The 27,189-nt window shown below is 40.8% G+C and overlaps 1 protein-coding gene across 1 annotated transcript in view; it reads left to right on the top strand.

The window, feature by feature from the left end:
- The window catches only part of LOC111148285 (arylsulfatase B), a 168,872-nt gene that overhangs the window by 70,279 nt on the left and 71,404 nt on the right, over positions 1-27,189 (top strand). The window contains exon 5 of the mRNA XM_022504765.1: positions 13,057-13,300. Within this exon, the coding sequence (XP_022360473.1) occupies positions 13,057-13,300 (244 nt within the window). The remainder of the gene's footprint in view (positions 1-13,056; positions 13,301-27,189) is intronic.

The following is a 27,189-nucleotide window of genomic DNA, read 5'->3' as shown; positions in this document are numbered from 1 at the left end:
ACAGTTAGGTAGTATAATTCTTTCAACTTTATTCTTGTATTTGAAAATGACTAGGATAAACATCATGTGATCATCATGATAGTGGTAAGGGGAGTAATGTTCTGTTTCTTCCTTCAAAGATGTGTGCACAGTTTAAGGCCTTGAAACTATGGGCATGTTACGTTATAGACAAAGGGGAATTAAGGCTTCAGATTGATTAAGGTTGCCAGTTATCATACCTTAAATTGGGAAGGTTATCTTATAAGCATAATGTGATCACAGGGGTCTTTAAAAGGGGTCTTTAAAAGAGGAGAGAGGTACCTGGGTGGTTCAGTCGGTTGAACATCCAACTCCTGATTTTGGCTCAAGTCATGGTCTTACGGGTTGTGAGATTGAGACTCCCTGATCAGTGGGGAGTCTGCTTGGGATTCTTTTTCTCCCTCTCCCTTTGCCCCTTCCTTCTCTTGTGCATGTATTCTCTCTCTCTCTCTCTCAAATAAATAAATAAATCTTTATTTTTTAAAAGTGGGAGAGAGAAAGAAGAAGTCAAAGTAATACAATGCAAGAAAATCTCAGCTAGCTATTGCTGGCTTTGAAAAGGGATAGAGAAGGTCTTGAGTCTAGGAATCCCAGTGGCTTCTAGAAACTAGAAGCTAGAACCTAGCAAAGAAACAGGTTCTCCCCTAGAACCTCCAAAATGGATCGCAGCCTTCCTGACACATGGATTCCCAATGAGATTTGCTTCAGACTTTTAACCTATAGAGCTACAAGATGACAAATCTGTGGTGTTTAAGCTGTTAAGTTTGTGGTAATTTGTCATAGCATCAACAGAAGATGAACACAATGATGCATTATCATTTTTGTATATAGCTGGATTTGATTCACTAAAATTTTGTTAAGGATTTTTGCACTTGTGTTTACTATAAGCTTCCTTCCTTCTTCCTTTCCTCTCTCCCTCCCTCTTTCTTTTTCCTTCCTTCCTTCCTTCCTTCCTCTCTCTCTCTCTCTCTCTCTCTCTCTCTCTCTCTCTCTCTCATTTTTGTAATGTCTTTGGTTTTGGAATCAGAGTAGTGCCAGCCTCATAGAATGAGTTGGGAAGCTTAGGCTTCTCTATGTTCTGGAAGAGTTTGTGTAGAACTAGTAATATTTCTCCCTAAGTGTGGGACAGAATTTGCCAGTGAAGCCATTTAAGCCTGGAATTTTCTTTATAGGAAGTTTTTAACTACAAATTTCAACTTCCTTAATAGATATAGAGCTACCTATGTGTTTTTGAGAGAACGTGAGTAGGTTCTTGAGAATTAGTTGCTGGAAAAAATGGTTAAAACTTGGTTAATTTCCTTTTTCCAAGAAAGAAACATTCTTTCATTGTATTTTTGAATATTTTAGTGCAATTTAATTTGTTTTAGATGAAAAGGAATTCCTTTATGATGAGATTATGCAAACAAAAGTATAAATAAACTGTGTATCAGTAGTGAGGCAGTGAGTCCTTCTGCTCCAGGAAATCTGATGTCCATTTAGCTTCCCACGCACTTCAGCCACTCCCATGGGGCATGAACATGCCCGCCACTGCGACAGGTACATTTACATCGTAAACCAGTTGACATTCTGATATCTATAGCATTTATAATTGTTCTTTTCTGAGAGCTGGGGCTGCTTTCCATGTGCTAGTAGAATTACTTCTGAGCTCGCAAAGCTTTAGGCCAGACTCCAAACTACAGCAAATTTACAAAGTAATGAATGTCATCTGCCAAGCCACTTGACAGTGAGGCTACTACTTATCCCTGGCGGTATGTCCCAGTTTACTTTCACGTAGGCCGCTGGTTCCAACTGGAAACATTTTGGAACTTTGGTTAGTTGCTCTGGCACTCAGTGGTCAGAGGACTGGGATACACACGCCCCTACTAACCCCACACAATGAGGGGCCGTCCCAAGGCCTGTATACCTACAGATGTCCTGCTACGTAGTCGTGAAGATTAAAAATCATGCTTATGGTTTTTTGAATCTAGAACCTACTCAAGTATGCATGTAAACACAAGGCCATTTTCATGTGGTTTGCTATACACTTACTATCCTAACTTTTATTTAAGCATTCATACCTGCCTCTTTGATTTTTCTGTACTTCTAGTCTATAACTGTCTCCTTTAAGCCCAGATTTATTCAAATACATAGTACATGAAATGATCTAACTGCTTTGTTCTATCTTCTAGGATTGAGCTTGCATATCCTCATATAAAATACAAGCTAATTGATTATTGTCCTTTTTATTACATTTAGAATTGTTTTAAAAATTAGGTGTGTAGGGGTGCCTGGGTGGCTCAGTGGGTTAAAGCCTCTGCCTTTGGCTCAGGTCATGATACCAGGGTCCTGGGATCGAGCCCCGCATCAGGCTCTCTGCTCGGCGGGGAGCCTGCTTCCTCCTCTCTCTCTGCCTGCCTCTCTGCCTGCTTGTGATCTCTCTCTCTGTCAAATAAATAAATAAAATCTTTTAAAAAAAAATTAGGTGTGTAGGGCGCCTGGGTGGCTCAGTTGGTAAGCAGCTGCCTTCAGCTAAGGTCATGATTCCAGGCTCCTGGGATCGAGCCCCACATTGGACTCCCTGCTCAGCAGAGAGCCTGCTTTTCTCTCTCCCTCTGCCTGCCTCTCTGCCTACTTGTGATCTCTGTCACTCTGTCAAAAATAAATAAATAAAAATCTTTTTAAAAATTTTTGAAAAGTTAGGTGTGTAACTATAATATTGTGTCTGAATTCCATTATAAGACAGTATAGGGAGCACTATAAAATATTGGTTATAAAAATGGGGTTTTCAGCTTGAAAGGCTTGAGAACTCTGATATAAACAAGCTTTCTTTTCTCTCCTATTTCAGAACTTTCCCAGTCCTTATGGTTGCTCTTATACACAAAGGTAAAATCTGTGAATGAGTCCACAGACGGGTCACAGATTACCACATCCACAATAAATACTAAACAACCACAATAAAAATGGATTCACCTTCTATTTCATCTGCAAAATAACCTAACAACTATTCTGTCTGTCCGGCACAGGGCATCCAGCCACAGCACTCACACGTATGTGCAGCAATCACAGACTTCTGTCCAGGAACTTAGATATGCAAGAAGTGTGACTTGCTTCCGCTCTTCTCCCCAGAAGTGAACATAATACTGCTTGCTGGGGTTCCATTTCTGCTGGGTGAAGGAAACCTGGGGTCAGTCAGTTCATATCATCTCAATCAGTTCAAGGTCTCTTTGCCCCATCGCTGGCTCCCATCCAGGGAACCAGCACGCTGAAGCTGAGGAGTGTCTGGTGCACAGCCATTCTCTACAGAAAGCCCCTTCGTGCAGGGCCTTTTTGTATCACGCTCCCATCTAGATCCCGCCACAACCCCCTTACCTATGAAGACTCAGGCCATCTCTTGCCATATCTGTGCTCTTCTCAACAGCAAATGAAAAGCATTCATCAGTGCGGCTCTACCCTCTTCCATACTGTGCTGGGAGGGCCACTGAGCCTGCAGTCATGGTCGTCTGTTGTGGTCTCACCACACTGGGCACAGGGAAATGCAAAGGGCCTCGCCGTCCCCTTCTTCGTATTCCTTTACTCTCTGCAGAGACCATCTCCAGTGCTCTGCACCTTTCTGATTTGTAGATTCTAGTCTGCTGTGAATGAGGGAGCCGCACGGCATACATTAGATTTGTGTCTGAGACTAAGTGGGCACTGCATTGGGGTCTGATTGCAGGGACTTGGTGATGCCCATTGTGGTTATCCAGGGGCATTTATTTTGATTTTTTTTTTTTTTTTTAATCCTGGTTTGTGACTGTTCAGGAGACATTGAGTTTCCCAGATACCAGACCCCTCCCTCCCTTCCTTCCTTCCTTCCTTCCAATTTTTAAATTTGAGTCGAGTTGACACACCACGTTATGCTAGTTTCCGGTGTATAGCATAGTCATTCCCCATCTCCATATGTAATACTGTGCCCACCACTAGCGCAGCTGCCATCCTTCTCATACATCACTCTTATAGTACGACTGACTATTCCTTGTGCTGTGCCTTTTATGCCTGGGACTTCTTCAGCCCATGACTAGAAGCCTGTATCTCACGCCCCCCCTTCAACCATTCTGCCCATCCCTCCATCCCTTCCCTCTGACAACCATCAGTGCGTTCTCTGTATTTATAGGTCTGATTCCACTTTTTATTTACTTTTTTAGCTTGCACAGATGAGTGGAATCACATGGTATTTGTCTTTCTTGGACCTCTTTCTTCCCACATCCCTTCATGTCCTGCTAAAATGCCTCCATTTAGCCTCTTGCTTCTCATTAGGCACAGAGCCCCACTGCTTCCCACACTTTCTCTTCTTCTGCTGCCTTCCCTTCCCAGCACCTGGTTAGGATGTCCAGGGTCACCTGATTTCTCCTCACTCGCCCTGGGTACCCCCCTGTAGAAGGGGTTCTGACACCAGGTATGGTCAGGAGGACCCAAAACCAGTTGGTTTTGCTTTGGCTTTGGAGCAGGTGTCATCAGCAAATCCAGAGGAATTGTGTTCCTTTATTTTTATTAAATATGTATTCAGCATTTGTGTTATTTGTTAAATTCTCTTAAACTTTGTAGTACCTAGGTATTTCGTGTTGTTTTTGTTTCTGTCATTAAATGTTTTACTCTTATATGGTTCTCCAAAGAGGATTGTGCTGATGACTTGTCTCTGTTCCATGAGTAGACACTCATACCTCAGTGAGATCCTTTACCATTTAATAAACTTCAGAAAAGAGCTTTGAGTACAGAAAATAAGAATCAAATATCTTTATGGTTTCTACATAAGAAAAAAAAAAAGAAAAGAAGGGAGCTTTGGGCAAACAGAATTGCCTGTTCACTCAGTTTGGTTTCTTGGTTTTTCTGGGAAACCCTAAGGACGACGTAGTTGGTGCTTGCCCGAATGGAATAGGTTAGCTTTCTCTGTCTTAATTCTCTCTGAAAAGTCATTGCCTTCCATTGCCAACTTTGTTGCTATACAAGGACTTAGTGCACTTGTAATTATGTAACTGCAGTTCTTTTTTCTCTCTGTTGATGGTGTTTTCACTCTTGCTCTTCTGAGACCTGACAGACTCTGAAGAACTTCTGTGACATGTTTCCATCTGTTACTTCTTGATTAGCATTACTGATGGATAAACAGCTAGCTAGTAAAAAAAAAAAAAGAAAGAAAGAAAGAAAGAAAGGAAGGAAGGAAGAAAAGAAAAGAAAAAGGAAAATCTGGTTTGAAAAGGGAACCAAATAATTCGTGAGTAAACTGTGATACTTCCTCGAAGTGCCAAATGACTTTTGTTTGCCCTGAAGTTCATAACTTCATTAGTTAAAGATATCAAGCATTCTCTCAAGATCAACCTGAAGAGAAAACAAGAAGGCCTTTAATTTTAAAAGAGTCTAGAACAGACATGTGGTATTTTTGCTGGCCCTAAGTACCCTAGACATGGGGCTTCTGGGCTACTTGTTAGGGGATCGGGAATATAGAGATTAAACCCATGCCTCCTAAGTGAGAGAAACTCACAACATTCTGTATTTATCTTAAACTGAAGTTTAAGGCTCACTAAAATCTGTGACCACCAGTGCTTTCAACTACAGAAAAAGTACAGTTGTTTGCCTACTGTAATAACTTAGGACACCATTTTTTCAGTTTCCATTTCCATTTTAGTTAATTAATTATTTTATTAAGTTTTTTAAAAATAAGCTCTACACACAGCATGGGGCTCAAACTCATAACCTCAAGATCAAGTGTTGCATGCTCTATTCACGGCATCTCCCATTTTAAGATTTAGCGACCAGTTGTTTCCCATCTTTTTTTCTTTCTTCTTCTTTTTTTTGGTTTCAACTTTTTATTTATTTATTTAATTTTGTTTTTTAATTCAAATGTTATCACTCGCCATCAGGGAAATACAAATCAAAACCATGGTGAGATACCACCTCACACCAGTCAGAATGGCTAAAATTAGCAAGTCAGGAAATAACAGTTGCTGGCAAGGATGTGGAGAAAGGGGAACCATCTTACACTGTTGGTGGGAATGCAAGCTGGTGCAGCCACTCTGGAAAACAGTATGCAGGAAACTTCCTCAAAAAGTTGAAAACAGAGCTACCCTACGACCCAGCAATCGCACTATTGGGTATTTACCCTAAAGATACAAATGTGGTGATCCAAAGCGGCACATGCACCCCAATGTTTATAGCAGATAATGTCCACAATAGCCAAACTATTGAAAGAACCTTGATGTCCATCCACAGATGAATGGATAGAGATTCCATACAATGGAATACTATGCAGCCATCAAAAGAAACGAAATCTTGCCATTTGCAACAATGTGGATGGAACTAGAGGTTATTATGCTAAGCAAAATAAGTCAATCAGAGAAAGATGATTATCATATGATCTCTCTGATATGAGGAATTTGAGAGGTGGGGGTTGTGTGGGGTGGGGAGGGAAAAAATGAAACAAGATGAGATCGGGAGGGAGACAAACCATAAGAGCCTCTTAATCTCATGAAACAAACTGAGGGTTGCTGGGGGGTGAGGAGGTAGGAATAGGGTGGCTGGGTGATAGACATTGAGGAGGGTATGTGCTATAGTGAGTGCTGTGAATTATGTAAGACTAATGATTCACAGACCTGTACCTCTGAGCCAAATAACACATTATATGTGAATTAAAAAAAATGTTAGTTAACATAGAACACAATACTGGTTTCTGGAGTAGAATGCAGTGATTCATCGCTTACCTGTAACCCATCCCCCACTCACGTCCCTCTAGTCTTTCAATATACTTCCGAGTCTTCCCATCCTTAAATTTTAAAGGAGAGATAAAATTTCACTGGTATCTCATCATTATAAGCAATGACATTAGCTCCATTAAAATGAGGAAATCTTTAACTGCCATCCTGTAAAACCTCCCTATTCCTATTTTGCCCTTTCCTTGGATTTGTCCACTTCCCTGATTTTTGGTGGCTGCATCCTTTATTTGGGGTCTTGTTGCCAATCGCATTCCAGCAGGACCCTCCCAATCCTGGTTTTTTTATCCAGATGTAAGGTCTGTGTCTGGGAGTAGGGTGGGAGCATTCATCCGTCTGAATGCTGCAAACCATTTGAAATCCTTACAAATATAACTGAATAAAGCTTCAGTTTCTGACACTTCATTCGAATCACAGGTTATGATCATTGTTCGTCTTTCTTTGATAATTGGTGAACTTTATTTAAACTCCTAGAAACGGAATGGTGTCACTTGGCTCTGTCCCCAAAGTAACAGCAAAAGCTCTCAAATTCACTGTGTTCTTATGGATCTCAAGAAATCACCTACAGAGGAGAGCATGTAATTGAGAAGGGCTCTGTGCAGAAAATCCTTTCCTGATGAATGCATGGTGTTTTAGAATGCAGCTGTAATATTTAAACCTAGTGTATGTGTAATACGTACCCAGAGAGGAGACGGCTCTGCTCTGCCTTTTTTGCTGCTGGTGCTGTTTGTGATTCTCGTCAGCGAAAATGGCTAATATTTATTGAGTGCTGCTTTTGCGCTATGCTCTGTGTTAAGATCGGTATCATTGTCATCCTCATTTTCCAAATGAGACAATCAGGCTCAGAGAACAATTCGCCCCCAACTCACAGCACTTAACTCCAATCCTTTGAATCCATTTTAATGAAATTCGAAATGTGGCGGCAGGGATGATAGAGACAAATGATGACATTCACTAAGCAGCTAGATACCCTCTGGCCTCTATCGAGTCATCATTCCGCTCAAGTTTGCCTTAAGTTCTGGCAGCAGTGTTCTTAAGAGGGTAGTTAACCTAATCTTGAATTAAGAAGCCTTGATGCAGAACACCCCACTATCCAATGTGTGAGTAAGGGGCTTAAACGTCTGCTCTCTGTGCCTGGGCTCTCCCATCTCTGACCGTGGTCTGCCCTGTAATGTCACTCTGGTTCCGGCTCTTCCAAGAGGACCATGAATGGAGAGATCATATCTCTTTTTCTACTCACTTCATGAGAGAGAGAGCCTAGTCTGTCTTCTTGGCTGCCATTTCGCCAAAGCTGGGTGGTCCTTGGCATAAGGTGAGCCCTCCCCAAAGATTTGTTTAAGGGCTGAGTGAGGACTTTCTTCCTCTCCAGGACCGAGTTCCTTGAAATGCTCTCGAACAATCCCCTTTGACTTCAGTGTGACTGATCAAGGGCCAGATTGGACAAACAACTCTGGTATTGTGTGTTTGATTTGCTTAAATCCTCATGGGGACCGGGACCCACCCCTAACCCCTGCAATGTCCTGTTAAATAAGCAGGACCTGTGTATGGAACAGTTTCCTAAAAGTGAAGGTCATGGAGGGACTGGGTGAAGGCTCAGAAAACACCATCCCATAATCAAAGTAAATTTTTAGTGCCTTCAGTCTCAATTTTTGGTAGCCTTTTTTCCATTTGTTTATTGTTCCTTACCCACAGCCTCCCTCACCCAATTCTTAAGCCCTTCTCGTTGGTGCGCCCTGTGCTAGGTCCTTGTATTTGTTCTTCGGAGGTAGAGTTCCCTGGGAAGACGAACCCATGAACAACTAGTTAACGATATACAGAAATAAGTTTGATATACAGAGAGACTATCTAGGCAGGGTAGCAGTGCAGGGCAGGGTGGGGGGAGGGGCGGCAGTAAGTGAAAGTTAACAGAAGTGACATTTATCCTAAGAATTAAAATTTAAATCAGGCAGGAAAGAAGATGGAGAGCATTTCAGGCAAAGGAGCCAACACGTACAAAGGCAAAGTCATCATGAAAGGGCAGGACATATCCTAATGACAGGGCAAAGTTAGTTCTACACGAATGAAGCACTGGACATTTTTTTAAAAGATTTTATTCTTAAGTAATCTCTACACCCAATGTGGGGCTCGAACCCACAACCTCAAGATCAAGAGTCGCGCTCTCTACTGACTGAGCCAGCCAAGTGCCCCAGCACAAGGCACTTTTTATGGAGGGGGGCAGGTGTTGATGCCCGATAAGTACGTAGTTAGTAAGTAGATTTACCTAATCCTCTAGGTGACTTCTAAGACATATATATTAACCCTCCAATTTGCATTTAGTTAAAAATTAAAAAAAAAAAACTGGTCTAAAAAAATCAACCATCAGCAAGCAGGTCCTCTTTTTTCTTTAGAGAAGGAGGCATCTTGGTATTTGAAATCATGTTGTCTACCCATCTGTCACACTTACATTGCTGGCCCTGTTCAGAGCCAAGTCCAGGCACTGGTGCAAGACTTTTGGTGCCTTTCTTGCCTTTTCTTTCAGGATCCCTGAGTCAGAGTGAGGAGGATGTATTGGGTAAGCCTGGGTGAGGAAGCAATGAGATAGAAACACACACTGATGTTCATGGCCGCCTTACACGGCCAAGTCACAGCCTTACCCTGTTGGGAGTAGTCCTAAGAATTAATGTTATTGTTGTGGTTCCATCCTAACTTCTATCAGCTGGATGAGGATGAGGCTTCATTGTCATACACTTTATACATTTGCTTAGATCATCGACCCACCAATGTTTTTTATCACTTTTTGACAGTTATTTTTGTTCAGGAAGGAATAATGAAGTGCGATTCACCATCTGTATATGACAACATTTGTTTTATTTTGACATTTCTTTTCTAGACAGCAAAATGTTTATAATTAAGTTTTCCCTCTGCCAGAAACATTGCTGAAAAGCTATTTCCCTGAAAAAAAAAAAAAAAATTCAGAGCTTCCTTTACTAGTTGGAGTCCTCTTATTTTGATTTGGAGGTTTTTTTTCATCAAGAAGTCAGTCAGGAAATGAAACAAGAAAATTTTCTCATGAAAATTAATTCTTAGCAAGAACACAAGTTAACTTTTGCCCAGAAGAAAATTAGGAGAGCAAGTGAAAAGAAACATGTTTGAAATGGGGATACTTCTGTCATCTTTTCAAATTTTAATTTGTCAGATTGAACAGTCTAGGAAACCATCCCAAATGAGCTTGTATTCTTGCTGCTGCTGGGATCAGTTTTCTGTCCAACTTCTTGAACTACCCAGGAGACTGTGCCAGAACTGATGCACGGCACCGTATTTCCTAAGAGCCCAACTGTGGATCCCACCGCTCTGTGGTTGAGTGGCGGTCGTCAGGCAGGCACCCGCTGTGTAGACGGAGACCCCTGGCAAAGCCAAACTGCCCTCTTCATGGCACTGGTTGTGCCGTCAGCGCTGGGACAGGGGAGTCCAAGAGAAGTCGTGGTGTAGCCGTTAACAGTGCTTTCTCTGCAGGGTGGTCTTGAGAACGTGACTGATGACAGAGGACAGAATCCCTTCTCACTGCTAATGGGAAAAGCTGCCCAGTGAGCTAGTGGCAGAAACAGTCCCGCTCACTGCAAGGGCCCCCTCCCCTTGTAAGATGCAGAAACACCCCCAGCTCTGACGGTAGCTACAGTGGCCACCTTTTCTTTCCAGCACAGTCTGTTTTCCTTTTAGACTGGTACCTGAAGGGCTGCTCCCAGAGTCAGATAGCAGACCCAACCACCCTCCTCCTCCTCATCGCCACATTTCCGCCACCGCTGTCATCTCATGATTTTGTATCGAGCATGAGCAAGTACATGGAACTGAAAGAGACATTGTAGAGTATCTCAAAGGAGCGCATCTGTTTAAAATGGAGGCCAAGGGCGCCTTCCACAAGCCCTGGACCAGTATCGTTTATAGCAGTCTAGATAATAGAGCAAGATAATCGTGCTGGCTTAGCCATTCTTGACCTCACCGCAGAGTGTAAACGTTTCTTTCTAGTGTCCTTTGGTGTAATATGAACAGCAGCTCCTTTTAAGTTTTGAAAGGTTGGCTCTGGGTGATGGATACTCTGTGAAGTATACAGAGTACAGAGGAAGCCCCTCTGTCAAAGATGGTGGCCTCTTGTTTGGAATACACGGGTTTGCTCTTGTAAAGTTGAAAGTGTAGTTAGTAAACTGACTTGGGGGCCACCTGGGTGGCTCAATCATTAAGTGTCTGCCTTCGGCTCAGGTCATAATCCCAGGATTCTGAGATCAAGCCCTGCATCGGGCTCCCTGCTCAGCAGGGAGCCTGCTTCTCCCTCTCCCACTCCCCCTGCTTGTGTTCCCTCTCTCGCTGTGTCTCTCTCTGTCAAATAAATAAATAAAATCTTACAAGTAAACAAACAAACAACTGACTTGGGTGACTGGGCCTTGACTTTTTGTCAAGAAGAGATACAGGGTTTAAGGAAAGGTTCTTATAAGTCTGTGATGGCAAGTGGTGAGACAGATTGTCACCCACCTATGTGTTGAAGAATTGTCACCTTCACGTAACCTAGCTCCACTCTTCTCCCTCCCTTCATGAAGCACAGAGAAGAACCAGGCACCTTGTGTGCTAAGGATCTGAACAGAAGCCTCCTTGGCAGGAGAGCCTTGAATTTCTTACCCACCAGCCACAAAGATTTCTCTAAAGGGAATTATCATCACCTCGAAATAGCATCACCTTCTGCTGTATCAAAAGGAGAGTGAACCCTTTGCTGAGACTGTGGCTTATGGTTTTCATAGGGCAGGGAAGCATTCCATGACCTGTAGGTGTAAAACCCATTCCGTACTGGGAACATTGGGAACACGACACCCTGGGGGCTGAAGGTACCTGGGAAGTCACGCAGACCTTGTTCAAATGCTAGCTTTGCCACTTAATAGCTATTTGGACTTTTTAAAACTTCTTCTTCTTTTTTTTCTAACAACGAAGTGCTTATGATACTAGACTGAGTTATAAATATTAGCTACCACTTACTGAGCACTAAGGGTATCCCAGGCACCCAGCCAAGCAACGATCATGAACAGTGTCATTTCATTTTCATCACAATACCTGAGCTGAGAATTCCTATCTCCACATTGAACATAAGGAAACTGGGGCAGCGTATTGCCGTGGGCCATGCGGCTAGTGTATGGTTGGCAATCAGGCTTCAATTCCAGGTCTCTCAGACTTCAAATTCTGGGAGAGATAATGTAAACTTGAAGTGGTGCCTGGTGCATAGTAGGTGTTTACAAAATGCCAGTGCTTTCTCTTTCCATGTGTTTCCTGTGGCGTTGGTCTTGATTTCTGCGTTGGATTTTTACGTACGATGTTCTACAGACATTAGGTCTGTCCTACTGCCCTCCTGTGGTTCATTTGGATAACAGTGATTGAGGGGGAGATTTAATTGAGGTGTAATACGTATGCAAATAGGCATTCTTTCAAATGCGTCTGTGGAGTCCCCTAAGTGTATGGATACTTTTGGAGATAACCCATGATTCTATAACCTCAGTATATAAGAAATACCACTTTCCCCCCCCCTACAGTCCAACTTAATTGCTAACTGAGTTCCTCCCAGCTGGTAAGATGCTTAATTTCAGTCACTCTTGTAACTTCTCCTCGGGGTTCAACTTCAGTTGTCTTGGAAGAGAACCTTTCTCTTCCCTGGCACAGTGCATCAGATGAAGCTTTGTCTTGCCATCCTGTCAAGAAGGGAGGAATTTTTCTGGCATTTATTTTTTCCACCCAACTGCTGTGTTTATAAGAAACATCTAGCCCACCGGAGACATGTTCAACTTTCACACTTAAGAAAGAGTTCAAATCCCCAGGGAGGAGAAGTTTAATTTAGTTACCAGTGTAAAGGTTAGAAAGTTTTTCCTGGTGAGTAAAATTAAAAGGTCCCTGCTCATCAGGAGCTTTAACTCACTGAGTGCAATGTCACTTGTGGTTTCTTTTTGTGGACCGGGAGGGCCTTGGAGTACCTGGCTTCTTTCTCCTGTGTTACATGAAATTGCACACGTATATTCGCAACCTAGTCGATTATTAGTACAGGGCTCTACCCCAAGCAGAGCTCTGTTTTTCAGAGATCCTGTCGGAGGGGATTCAAAGGTCTCACGTCAGACTGGTGCCATGCTGCCCTCCGATTATGTCTGTGTAATGGACGGAGTGTCGGGCGGGAGAGGGGAGGTTGGGACAGGAGCCAGTAAGGAGGGGGCATCTTTTTTAGTTCTTAAGCACCAGATGGTGCTTAAGCAACATAGAAGTCTTCTGTTCTTAAATGTGTCTTGCGTTGTCCTCATGCAAAGACCTAATTGTGTTTCAGATAATGGAGGACAGACTTTGGCAGGGGGCAATAATTGGCCCCTCCGAGGAAGAAAATGGAGCCTCTGGGAAGGAGGCATCCGAGGGGTGGGCTTTGTGGCAAGCCCGTTGCTGAAACAGAAGGGTATAAAGAACCGTGAGCTCATCCACATTTCTGACTGGCTGCCGACACTCGTGACCCTGGCGGGGGGAAGCACCAATGGCACCAAACCTCTGGATGGCTTCGATGTGTGGAAAACCATCAGGTACCTGCTCATCTTCCCTTTTTTTTCCCTGTCAGGGCAGAAAGTGCAAGAACAGCCTGACAGGATTGAGGGGAACACGATAGCTTTTGTATGAAAATAATTTGGCTTACAAACAAATTATTTTTTTTAATGGAAATGTCTTTAGAAATATTGTAATTATATATATTTAACTCCTGGATTTGAGATTGTGGCCCTGTGTTTTACGTGAAGAAGAAGATAGTCTTCTGCTGCTCACCCTCTACAGGTGTTTTTTTTTTAAGCAGAGAATCTTCCCAAAGGGGTAGTAGTATAGGGTATTGTTTGCTTCCTGCGGAGGGTCGGGGACCCGCCTTGTCATCTGCTAGGAGAATGGAGGACCACGCAAGGGATAGAGCTACAATGTGAGCCAGGAAGTATCTAGTGAGCACCCATTTTGAACCACCCCTGTTTTAGGGGCGGAGGAAGTAGGAGTAAATAAGACACGAAGATCCTGGCTTTCATGGAGCTTATATTCTAGTAGAGCCGGGTTGGAGGGTAGGGGTAGGGGCCGGGGGAGAAGAAATAAATAAGTAAACACATAAATAAACAAGATGACTTCTGGTAGCAATAAACATTATGAAGGCAATAAAACAGCATATTGTGGTAGAGGGAGTGGGCAGAAGTGCACTTAGGAGCAGTAAGAGTTAGAGAAGTACACTAGGGAGCAGAAGCCAGACTCAGCCTCAGGTATGGTGGCAGTCTTCTTCCTGCTTAGCCGCCATGGTATAGAAAAATGGCACCCAAGGTGGGGACATACACACCTTCAAGGGTACAGGAAGAAAACTGCAAGTTATATTTTAATTTATTTTACCTTTGCTTAACAATATGTTTTATAAGGTAAATAATATATTAGAAGATTAGTACCTATATCCAATTTAGAAATAAATGTACATATATTGGAGGTTTTTGTTTTTACTGATAGAATAGCAGTTGTTTAGTGCAATAGTATTTAATCTCGGTTTGGTGTTATAGAGGGAGAAAAAGTGGCTGACTGACTAGTCCCTAGGGGCCAGGAGGGGACAACCTCCTCATGCTGTCTCCACTCCACATGCCTCATCTCAAAACTAGTAAGGTTTCTTTTTTTTTTTTTAAGATTTTATTTATTTAGGGACGCCTGGGTGGCTCAGTTGGTTAAGCGGCTGCCTTCGGCTCAGGTCATGATCCCAGCGTCCTGGGATCGAGTCCCACATCGGGCTCCTTGCTCATCAGGGAGCCTGCTTCTCCCTCTGCCTGCCATTCTGTCTGCCTGTGCTTGCTCTCTCTCCCTCTCTCTCTCTCTGACAAATAAATAAATAAAATCTTTAAAAAAAAAAAAAGATTTTATTTATTTATTTGACAGAGGGAGAAAGAGATCACAAGTAGGCAGAGAGGCAGGCAGAGAGAGGAGGAAGCAGGCTCTCCGCTGAGCAGAGAGCCCGATGCGGGGCTCGATCCCAGGACCCTGAAGGCAGAGGCTTAACCCACTGAGCCACCCAGGCACCCCTCAAAACTAGTAAGGTTTCTATTCTTAGGAAATATGCAATGAAGGAGGAATTAAGGGTCATGATAGCATGTTTACATCTCCTCAAATGGTTCAGAAAAAATTGAGTCTATGTATTTCAATTTATATTTCAAGACATACACACAGTGTGTATCTTTGTGTCTGTGTATGTATACAGAGAGAAAAAATACAAACCGAGTCAAATATTAACAATAAGATAATCTGGGTAGAGGGCATAGGTGTCGTTTTACTATTTCTTATTTCTGCAACTTTCCTTAAATTTGATATTATTGCCAAATAAAATTTTAAAAAAATAAGTGACTGGCCACACAACGGCCCATCTTTCCACAAAGCCAACTGACAGGAGTCAAGTAGTTGATGTCTTCCTTAAAGTATTCCCTCTTCAAATCGCTAGTCTACTCTGTCCCCAAATCCCAACCCAGACCCACTTCATTCATTTATGTTAGCTACCTGGTCTGTGTTGACATTTAGGTTTCTAATCCACAGTGCACAGTCTGGATATACCATCATTTAACCAATCCCAAGTGCTAGATTTACTGGTTATCTCTAAACTTTATATTATCAAATTTTATGTAAGTGATAGTATTAAAATAATAGGGTTTGGGGTGCCTGGGTGGCTCAGATGGTTAAATGTCTTAGTTCATCTCAGCTCAGGTCTTGATCTCAGGGTCGTAAGTTCAAGTGCTGCACTGGGCTCTACCCTGGCCAGGGAGCCTCCTTAAAAATAAAAATAAAGAGGCACCTGCGTCATTCAGTGGGTTAAAGCCTCTGCCTTCGGCTCAGGTCATGATCTCGGGGTCCTGGGATCGAGCCCCAAGTTGGGATCTCTGCTCAGCGGGGAGCCTGCTTCCTCCCTCTCTCTCTGCCTGCCTCTCTGCCTACTTGTGATCTCTGTTTATCAAATAAATAAATAAAAATCTTAGAAAAATAAAAATAAAAACACAAATAAAAATAAATAGTAGGGTTTGACATAAGATTGCTTTATGCAAAGGAAGTTTGATAGCTATTAAAGTTTTAACACTGAAGTTTAAAATTTCCTGTGAGCTTAGGAATGTATGAAAGGAGCTTTCGGCAGGGCTGTTCAGCCTCTCACAAGCATGGCGTCTGTTTGTTCCTTTGTAATGAATCTCATCCAGGAGGTGAGACAGAGGAAGGTCTTCACTTCCTGTAGACCCAGGGGAAAATCTGATTTGATTAGCTTTGTATCCTTTTTCTTTTAATGATTCTGCAACTCAAAGTTCCCAAGTTTTCTTTAGAGAATTTACCAAATTTAAAAGATCTTTCCTCAAAAAGCAAAATTTGAAGCATCAGGAAGCTCCTTCTTTACCTTTTCCTACTCTCCAACTATTATCTCAGTCCTTCTTATAAATCATTCTATTTGGCGGGGGGGGACCCTAACCAGCCCCAAATTGTCTCCTCCTGTTCTTGCCTGAGAAGTTGGTTTTTCAGTTTAGATTTGATGACCAGTTTATGATTTGCCATTTAAAGAGAGCTCAGCCATAACCACGTCATTGAACAGCTAAGACAAGAAATAAAAGTTCTTCTCTCATTAGTTGTTTTGAAAGTTTATACTCATTATTTGCTCATTCATACAAGATGATATTTTTCTTTTTCTTTAAAATATTTCTGCCCCTATTTGTGATCTAAATGGGAGATGTACACATGTGTTCCGTGGTCACTCAATTTTAATTTAATTTCCTTGAGTGTCAGTAATATATACTCACTGAGGTTAATTGGCAAAGTACTGGCAATAAAAAAAATCACCCAAATGTTACCTGGAAACATGCTACCATAAACATGTGTCATATTTCCTTAAAGTTTTTCTTCCTGGCATTTTTTTACTACCTTTTTCCCTCACTTAACACATCATCACTTTTGATCATGTCATTCAAGAAACTCGTTGCAAACATTATTTCAGTGACTGCATATTCTGTCTGAATACTACTGAAATACTTACTGACATACTTAATCATTCCCTTAATATAGATGGTTGATTTTTATTTCTTTATCATTAACACCAGAGTAAAGAATTTCTTCATAAAAATCTCTGTCTATATTTTGGATTTTCCCCCTAGATAGAAATTATTGAAAATTAAATTATTAAACTAGAGAATGACTTCTACATATTGACTTATTTTTTTTTAATATCACAGTTTTATTGGATACATTTTTAGTGGGTTTTTTTTTTTCTTTTGTTGCTGTGGAACACAGACCTTGAAAAAGTCTGCCTGATTTTGGAGAGTGAAGAAGATAGGTGTCAAGTTAAATCTGAGGTCGATTTTGTTAAAATGTCTCTATATTTCATCATTCGATGGTGAGGCAACAAGTAGCAACCAGAGATGTCTGTTCAAGGGACATGTTGGGTGGTTTGTGTTCTGTCATCCAGTGAAACCCATCACCTCACACTTTTCTCTCCTCTGACTGACTTACAACTGGCGAATTTATAATGTGAGGAAAAATGATATAGCTTAACTTCATTTTTCTAGCTCTATTGAGATATAAATGACATAAAACATTTTGTAAACTTAAGATGTACATCATAATCATTTGATACACATATATCCAGGGAAGTGGTCCCCCCAGTAAGGTTAGTTAACCGGTTGGTCACCTCTCATAGTTACTATTTTTATGTGTGCGGGGAGAACATTTAAGATCTCCTCTCTTAATAACTTTCAAGTATATAATACCGTATTGTTAACTATAGTCAGCATGCTGTACATTAGACCTTCAGAACCCACTCACCTTACAGCTGGAAGTCTATACCCGTTGACCAACATCTCCCCATTTCCCCTACCCTGCAGGCCCTGGCAACGATGATTCTGCTCTCTGTTTCTAAGAGTTCCAGCTCCACCCACTTTTGTTTTTTAGATTCCGCATATGCGAGATATCTTACACCATTTAGAGATGATCATTTTGAAAGCATTTGACAGACATTATAACATTGTGTTCCAAGAAAGTACCAATGTACTCTTACTCCACTGGTATATGACAATTCTCATCTCCATCACAGATTTTCCTTATATAGCTTTTAAAAACGTCTTTGTTAAATATCATAGGCAAAATCATCTCATTTTAACGTGAATTTTTTTGGTTATTAAAGAAATTAGTTTTTATATGTTTTATATTCCATTTGTATTTTCTCTTTTGAAAATGTTTGTGACTTTTCTACATTGATTTAATGAAGTTTGTGTTTTCTTGCTGAAATCAGTTTCTTTTTTGCTTTTTTGGTCAGAAGACTTTTTCTCAGCCTGAAATACACTAAATATTTTCTTCAAAGTGTGGTGCTTTGATTTTCTTCCATATAGTTCTTGAACTGTTGAGAGATGTGTGTAATGTGAGGTCAGTATCTAATATCTATTTCTCCAGGTTTTTTATTCATAGACCTCTTTGAGACTCTGAGAGCTGTGAATTTACACAAGAAAAGTACCAAAACATATGCACAAAAGTTGGGAAAGAATTAATTTTTGTGATATTCAGCACTGATAATACATTCTTTTCTATGTGACTACACATAGAAAAATATGAGAAACATTCTTTATATACCTGTCTCATAAATTTTTTCAAAGAAAATCTGTTACTTTTTTTTTAAGTTTATGTAATTTTTTTTTTTTTTTTTTTTAGTAATCTCTATACCCAGTGTGGGGCTCAAACTCAAAATCCCAGGATCAAGACTTGGATGCTCTTTGGACTGAGCCAGCCAGACACCCCTCTCTCATTAATTTTTAATGCAAAGATTCATACCTACTTTATGATAAGGAAATAAAACAAAAATTTCCAAGCAAAGCCAAACTTGAACTTCAATTTCAGCTAATCACTAATTGCACTGTGAAAGCTGTTGCAGTTTCACTTAAAGAAGCAGGAGAAAGTTTTGAGTGGTTTTTATATGACAATGTATGAGTCATGCTTGACATCCAGTTTTGATTTTGGTTTGGTTTTGTTTTGGTGGCAAAAGTGTTGTAAAATCCTGGCTTGCAAAAGTACACCATAGCAAATGGAGTCAAAACTTTGTAGTTCACTTTGCCAAATAAGGGTAGGCTTAAGTTGAGAAATAGTTGCATTCAGTTGGAATTACTTCTTCTGTCCCCGGCTCGCTGAGGCTGTTATCTTTGGCAAAGTCTAAGTCTTTGATGTTTGTCTACATCACCAAATTTTGGATGATATATCCACATTTCAGTCTTAAGATTATATTGATTATGAGTAACCTTTAAAAGTTTGGCATGTTTGCTTCTGCCTGCAAAGAAATTGGAAAAAGTTTGGGCACCCTTGACTACAGATTGGGGAAAGTCTCTCTTCAGTGTTAGAAGGATAGTGAACTCCCAGCGACCCATCTCTTATAGAACAGGAGCTCCCTATTCTTGAGCAGCATATGTAATACTAACTACAGGGCTTTAGCCAAGAGATATGGCCAAAAATATTGTCCAAGTATGCTAAACCATGAGAGAGTGGGCTTTCCTTTTCTGTTTGAAAAAAAAGTAAAATGGCTGCCCATAGTTTAATTAAGCATTTTAAGACTTTACTCTGGAAATCCAGCACATTTCTATTCAGTAAGTGAAGAACTATTCTCCTTCAGTTCCTCTTTCTTGATGAAAGACCCTGAAAAATGACTCACCCCCTCTGGCCTTGAAGTTGATGCTTCTCCCAGCATTAGGCAGGCCATCATTTGTTCTGAGTGGCGCAACCTTTGGCACCCATGACTGCTGACAGAGAAAGCATCCAGTCACATTGACATCTGGAGCTTCTTTCTCCAAAACATCGAAAACAAATGGACAGCCAAATGTCAGAGACACTTGATCTGTGCCCAGGGTTCTGGAACTTTCTTCCGGTCAGGTATTTACTTGGAATGCCAGTTTCAAGATAATGCTAATTTTTGAAAATTTCAAAAGTGTCTCCTGAAACAGGAATCCCACTGATAGAGTTGGCTGTTTCGTGAGCATCAGAGGTTTCGCTAGTGGTATCGTTATCAGTTCCTCTTAGACCTGCTTCCAAATATTAAAATTTTAGAAGAACTGGCCGTTCTGGAGAGAGTGACGTTGTTTGCAACAGGAGCTCCTTCAACTGCTTCAGTTTTTCTTCTGTTTCCCACCACAGTGCATGTTTTCATCTGTAGAGACATAGCTTCTCCAGGTTCTTTCCAGTTCTGTATAGTTTTTTCTGCCTTTCAACGCGGTAAGCAGCCTGTAGGTTGCATTAAGACATTTCAAACGATCAATACCTCACAATGTTTTTTCTCTTGCTTTTTTTAAACTTATTTTATATTTTATTACACTTATGTAAACAAAAACAGAACCCCCTAATCATAATGGTAGGTACCTTTTTTCTTTCTTATGGGAAACTCTTCTTGATGTTATAACATGACAATAGTGACAAGCAAATATTATCTGATGATGTAAAATATTTAAAAAACTTAATAACTTAAAAACTTAAAACTTGGGGCACCTGGGTAGCTCAATTGGTTAAGCATCTGCCTTTGGCTCAGGTCATGATCTCAGGGTCCTGGAATCCAGCCCTGCATTGGTCTCCTTGCTTAGTGGGGAGCCTGCTTCTCCCTTTACCTCCCCCTCTGCCCCTTGTGCCCACACTCTCTCTCAAATAAATACATAAAAGCTAACAGCAATAACAACCCACTATGGTTTCAATTTCGAGAGGAAAACTGAAGGGAAAATACCATGAAGGCCAGTGAAACATAATGGTCAATGAGCCAAAGGTCAACAACCTCTGAACTAAGATGATACTTCATTTCAAGTATTACCAAAACAACCCAGACTGATTATTGAAAAATTATTGTATAATATTTACATTATTATTATTATTATTATTGAATGTTTCTGTTTTCACTGACTTTAGTACCACTTTAATTGTATTTTAAGTTCTTATTACTCCTGTCTTCTGTCTTGGTGCTCTCTGGTTTAGTCCGCTGACTTAGCTGTTCTCATGTTAACACTTCACTGTTGTAATGTGTAATCTGTTGTAATATACATTTTAGAGTATGTTTAAATACCTGGTAGAAATTAGTTATCCACGTCTCCATTCTGTTTTCTTTACAAAATTTTCTTGACTAGTCCCACTTTTTAAATTTCTTTCTGAGCTCTAGAATTATTTTGTTAAATTAAAAAAAAAAAACTTTTTATATACTATGTTGAATGAGATTAAACCTGGAAAATTAAATTTGGGAAGAATGGAGATATCAGTCTTTTTTTTTTTTTTAAGATTTTATTTATTTATAGACAGCGATCACAAGTAGGCAGAGAGGCAGGCAGAGAGAGGAGGGGAGGCAGGCTCCCTGCTGAGCAGAGAGCCCGATGCGGGGCTCGATCCTAGGACCCTGAAATCATGACCTGAGCCGAAGGCAGAGGCTTTAACCCACTGAGCCACCTAGGCGCCCCTTCTTTTTTTTTTTGTTTTAAGCATTATTTTTTCCTCTGTATTTCATGTTGGATAGATTCTATTGCTGTGCCTGCAATTTTTTTTTTCCTCAATACCTAATCTTCCATTAATTCTCTTCAGTCTATTTTTCATCTCACCCTTTGTAGGTTTTCATTTCTAGAGTTTCATTTGGGTCTTTTTTTATATCCTCCATGTCTCTAGGTAACTTTATGATCATACAGAATATAGTCGAAGTAACTTTTTTGTCATTGTTAAAGATTTTCTTATTTATTCACTTGAGAGAGAGAGTACACGAGAGAGAGCGAGAGCATGAGCATGAGTGATGTGGTGGGGCGTGTGTGGGGAGGGGCAGAGGGAGGGAAGGGGAAAAGGAGGCTCCCCACTGAGTAGTGAACCTGACATGGGGCTCGATTCCAGGACCCCAGGATCATGTCCTGAGCTGAAGGCAGACGCTTAACCAACTGAGCCCTCCAGGCGCCCCTAAAATAACTTTTAATGATTCCTGCTAATTCCAGCATCCATGTCAGTTCTGGGTTGGTTATGACTGAATGATTATTCTCTTTACTATGGGTCATGCATGTTTCCATGACTTTTAATCTTTGATTTGATGCACATAGACATTGTGCATTTGACCTTGTTAGGTGCTATTTATGTATTGTTCTAAATCTTGCTTCGTTCTGAGATGTAGTTACTTAGAAACTTAGTTTGATTCTTCTGGTTGTTGCATTGTAATTTATTAGGCAGGTCCAGACCTGTGCTCAGTCTAGGGCTATTTTTTCTCCACTACTGAGTCAGAACCTCCCCAGTAATCTACCCAGTGTCCTGCGAATCTGGCTGGAGGGAGCACATGCTGGTCCCAAGTCTGTATGAACGCTGGGCACTATTCCCTTTCATCTTTTCACATGGTTCTTTCCTCAGTTTGAGGTAGTTCCCTCAAGAACATCTGATCAGTGCTCAGCTAAATACTCTAAGGGCCCCTCTGAGAATCTCTTTCTGGGCAGCTTTCTCTTCTCTGCTACTCCGTCCTATGAATTTGAGATCCCTTGGTCTCTCTGGACCCTCAGCTCTGCCTCCTGAACTCAGGCAGTCCACTGGGCTATGCCTCAATTCCCATTCTCTGCACCAGGGTCTGGAAACTCTCTCAAGGTGACTTTAAGCTGGGTTTAATGGTAGGATTCACCTTCTTTGTTTCCTACCCCTCAGAGATCGCTGTCCTTTGCCTGAGAGTCCCTGTTTTGAAAACTGTTACTCCATACATTCTGTCTGTTTTTCTTTAGGTTGTTTTAGGTAGGAGGTTATGTCCACCCTGCGTGCTAGTCCATCTTAGCTGGAGGCAGAAATAGTCAAAGAAAATTTTATCGTGTCTTTACTTTCTTGATCAATATTTTTCAGCTTATTTTCCACTTTCATGTGCTTGTTAATTTAATCTGGGATCATAGACCCAGCTTTCTTTTTTTTGTTTTTTTAAAGATTTTATTTATTTATTTGACAGAGAGAGATCACAAGTAGACAGAGAGGCAGGCAGAGAGAGAGAGGGAAGCAGCCTCCCTGCTGAGCAGAGAGCCCAATGCCGGGCTCGATCCCAGGACCCTGGGATCATGACCTGAACCGAAGGCAGCGGCTCAACCCACTGAGCCACCCAGGCGCCCTAGACCCAGCTTTCTGAAACAGAATATTATAAATCTTTTAACTCTTCTTTTCAAAAAGTTTTTCTTCTGTATTCAACTTTGTAATTGCACGTAGAGAAGTTATGTATGTTGATCTGTATGCTTAATTGTCTTTAATGTTACCAACACTTCTTTTACTATGTAGCTTTGCCGTCCTTCAGTTCTTAATTTCAATAAATCTTTTGGTTGGTTGCTTTATATTTTAAAGCAATTTTCAGTAGAGGTACATAAATGATGAGGGTGTTTTGTTTTGTTTTTAAGATTATATTTATTTGAGAGAGAGTGAGGGTCCTGGGGAGGAGCAGAGGGAGAGGGACAGGCAGCCCCCGTGCTAAGCCCGAGCCTGATGTGGGACTCAATCTCAGGGCCCTGAGATCGTGACCTGAGCCGAAACCAAGAGTCAGATGCTTACCTGCCTGAGCCACCCAGGCATGAGGGTTTTGGTTTTTTTTTTTAATCTTTCCATATGAAATATCTGTTACCTTCAAACATAAATAATAATCTGACAATTCTTGCCAAATCTCTTCTCCTCAAGATTCTGTTCAATTGCTTTATTGTCTTCTGGTAAGTACCATTACAATAAGAGTTTGCCTGCAAACTCAAAGAAAACTGAGATTCTAATCTTGGTATCTGACAAGGTAGAATTTATGTCAAAATTAGTGGTAGATATAAGAGAGGGGATGGTGCAAATGATTTCTTCTTTGACCTAAGTGTTTAGAAGTGTGTTAATTTATAAATACATTGGGTTTTCTGTAGTTATTGATTTTTAGTTCAGTTCCGTGTGGTCGGAGGACATACTTTATATTATTGAGTCCTTTTGAATTTGACCTTGGCTCTACATATGATCTTTGTTGTTGTCTCTGCCCCTGAACTTGAAAAGAATGCGTTTCTATCGTTGTTAGGTATACTGTTAGGCTTTTCTTGGTGATCCAGCCAGAAAATATTTTGTTTTGGTAGATGAGTTGATATATATTGCTATGACTGGTATTTTTATCCCTACCTTTGTTGTATCGTTTTATGCTATACTTACTCTTATCTTTGACCTTTGATTTTTTTAGTTCTTTTAATATTTAGAATGATTTGTGTGCTTTTCTAGTGTTCCCCTTTATCCTAATATCTTTTTTTTTAAGATTTTATTTATTTATTTGACACAGAGAGAGAGAGATCACAAGTAGGCAGAGAGGCAGTCAGAGAGAGGGGGAAGCAGGCTCCCTGCTGAGCAGAGAGCCTGATGTGGGGCTCGTTCCAGGACCCCAAGATTATGACCCGAGCTGAAGGCAGAGATTTTAACCCACTGAGCCACCCAGGAGCCCTATCCTAATATCTTTACACATTGTCCCTGATTTATGATTCTGACTTTGTGAGGGTGCAAAAGTGATACGCATTCATCTACTGAATGCATACATGTGCATACTGAATGAACCATACATCAAAGTCTGACTTTTGATCTTTTCCCAGTGTAGTACTATGCGGTAAGATCTCTCCCGTGATGCTGCAGCAAGCCGCAGCTCCTAGGCCGCCCCATGATCATGAGGGTTAACAAGCAATATGTTGACAGCTATTCTGTGTTTTACTTGCAGTACAGTATTTATTAAATTATAGGAGATATTTAACACTTTATTATAAGATAGGCTTGTGTTAGATGATCTGCCCTAATCTAAGGCTAATATGAGTGTTCTGAGCACATTTGAGATGGGCTAGGCTATGGTGTTTCATAGGTTGGATATATTAAATGAATTTTCACTATATTATATTTTCAATTTAAAGTGGGTTTATTGGAGGATCTGTATATAATTCTCTTAGCCCTCCTTTTTTTTTTTTTTAAGATTTTATTTATTTATTTGACAGACAGAGATCACAAGCAGGCAGAGAGGCAGGCAGAGAGAGAGGAGGAAGCAGGCTCCCCGCCGAGCAGAGAGCCCGATGCGGGGCTCGATCCCAGGACCCTGGGACCACAACCTGAGCCGAAGGCAGAGGCTTTAACCCACTGAGCCACCAGGGCGCCCCTTAGCCCTCCTTTTTTACTTTGCTATTTGGTTTGTGAGCTTCCAATGGCATCTTTGACTCCTACTTATTACCAATAAGGAAATTAAGTAGTGTATTTAACTCAACACTTTTGCGTGTCTCTTCCAGTCTTATTCTTAGTTGTATGATTTGTACCTGGTCAGAACATATAATATATAGAATACTGTTCTTCTGTCCTTATTCACAATTTTATTTTGTTCTTAGATCTACATAAATATATTCCATGCTAACCACTTCTGAATTTCTAAAATATTCTCAATTATCTCTTAGTTGGAAGAATTAATTCTTTAAAAGATTTCTCAGGATTCTTTGAATTCTTGACTATTTATTAAAGCATTTTCTACAACATAATTGAAAACAGTTCAACTGATATGAAATCCTTGTCTCAGACTTTCTTTCCTTGAATTTCTTAAAAATATTACCCCACTTTTATTTGCTTTTTATGATGCTGTTGATACATTTAATGTCAACATGATTTGATTTGATTTTTTTTAAGTAACTTCATCTTTTTGCCGGAGGCTCAGAAGATTTTTATTATTATTGTGATTTAAAGCCTAAGACTTTTACTAGCTCTGTCTTGAAGGGAACCCTGTAAATTCTTAGATATACAGTGAGTTCTTTCAATCTGTTCATTCAGATCTTTTATTTCAGAGACTTTTGAACTATAGTATTAAATACTGTATTTCACTGTTGTGTTTCTTTTTCAGGGACTGCAATTATAAATATTACTGAATCTTACTTACATGTCTTTTATTTCTGTTTCTCTCTGATCCTTTTTCTTTATTCCGAATTATCTTCTCTCTTTTCATTTTTATTCCCCATATGCCTCATATACTTTCAGTTATATATACTGGGATATATATACATACTATCCCTTCATTACTGAGATTTTTGTCTTTTCTTTTAGTTTCTTAGTTCAGTGTCAGAGTTTAAAATTTTTTGATTCAGGGTTTTTTTTTATATTGGCAGTTGCTGATTTAACTGTGTTTAATTCATGTTGAAATAGCATGTAACAGTTTCCTTCTGCATTGTGGTGCTTTTTTTTTTTCTTTTTTCTTTCTTTCTTTCTTTCTTTTTTTTTTTTTTTTTTTTGACATAATGGGGGCAGTGTTTTCATTTGCCAAAAGTTTTGAATTCTCATCTCCTATTTTTTAAACTCCTATGGTAACTTTATTTAGATGCTTTCGTTGTTCACGTTTTCATTTGTCAGCTTTTCCTGGACCTGTAATAGCAGGCAGTCTAAGGGGGTGGGCTTTTGAGAGTATAATTTAGTTCTTAGTTCAAGAACACCTTCTTCTACTGCTATAGCAAAGGCACTTTTTAAAATAAACGTTGCCCTTTTCTGGTCTGCCTTCTTGTGATTCTGTGATACTAGGTTGTGTCAGTAGGACCCTGATCTTTGCCTTTTCCTTTTTCCCCTTTACCATTCACTTTCCACAAGACACCTGTTCCTCAACTGCTCCTGTCAGATTGCTACTGCCTGAGACCATCACTCTTGTCCTGCACACTGTCCAAGCCCTCCCCTTGGACTCCCCGGGGGCCAGTCCTCTGATCCACTTGGTGTCGACCTGTATCTCAATCTTCTATCCCTGGAGTTTAATTGACCAGGTGCAGTCTGAGTCCTTCCCCTCTTGTGCCCCCTCATCCTCTTTTGCATGACGCTGGCCTGACTCTGCCCTGGTTGACGCTCGCACTGACTCTTCAGGTCTCAGATGATTATTTCCTCACAACCTCCCAGGGTTTAAACACGTTCTGTCTCCCACTTATGTTGTAGGCTTAGGCGAGAGAGAGAGAGGGAGAGAGAGAGAGAGAGAGATAAGCAGGCTCCTCACTGAGCAAGGAGCCTGATGTGGGGCTCGATCCCAGGACCTTGGGATCATGACCTGAGCCAAAGGCAGACACTTCACTGACTGAGCCACCCAGGCACTCCAATTTTCTTTCCTTTTCCATATGGTTTCTAAGGAGAATATGTAGAGAGATTAAAATTTAGATGACCACCATTTTTTTGTGGAAATCTGGAAAGTCACATGTTCTTAGGCTCTTCTCCAGTTTAAGAAAAACAGCCCTAGGGACGCCTGGGTGGCTCAGTTGGTTAAGCGGCTGCCTTCGGCTCAGGTCATGATCCCAGCGTCCTGGGATCGAGTCCCACATCGGGCTCCTTGCTCAGCGGGGAGCCTGCTTCTCACTCTGCCTCTGCCTACCACTCTGCCTGTGCTCATGCTCGCTCTCTCTCTCTCTAACAAATAAATAAATAAAATCTTTAAAAAAAAAAAAAAAAAGAAAAACAGCCCTAG

Source organism: Enhydra lutris, unplaced genomic scaffold, assembly GCF_002288905.1.
Source record: "Enhydra lutris kenyoni isolate GAN:26980312 unplaced genomic scaffold, ASM228890v2 scaffoldscaffold19, whole genome shotgun sequence".
Classification (NCBI taxonomy): Eukaryota; Metazoa; Chordata; class Mammalia; order Carnivora; family Mustelidae; genus Enhydra; species Enhydra lutris.
This window is presented reverse-complemented; position numbering and strand designations above follow the sequence as displayed.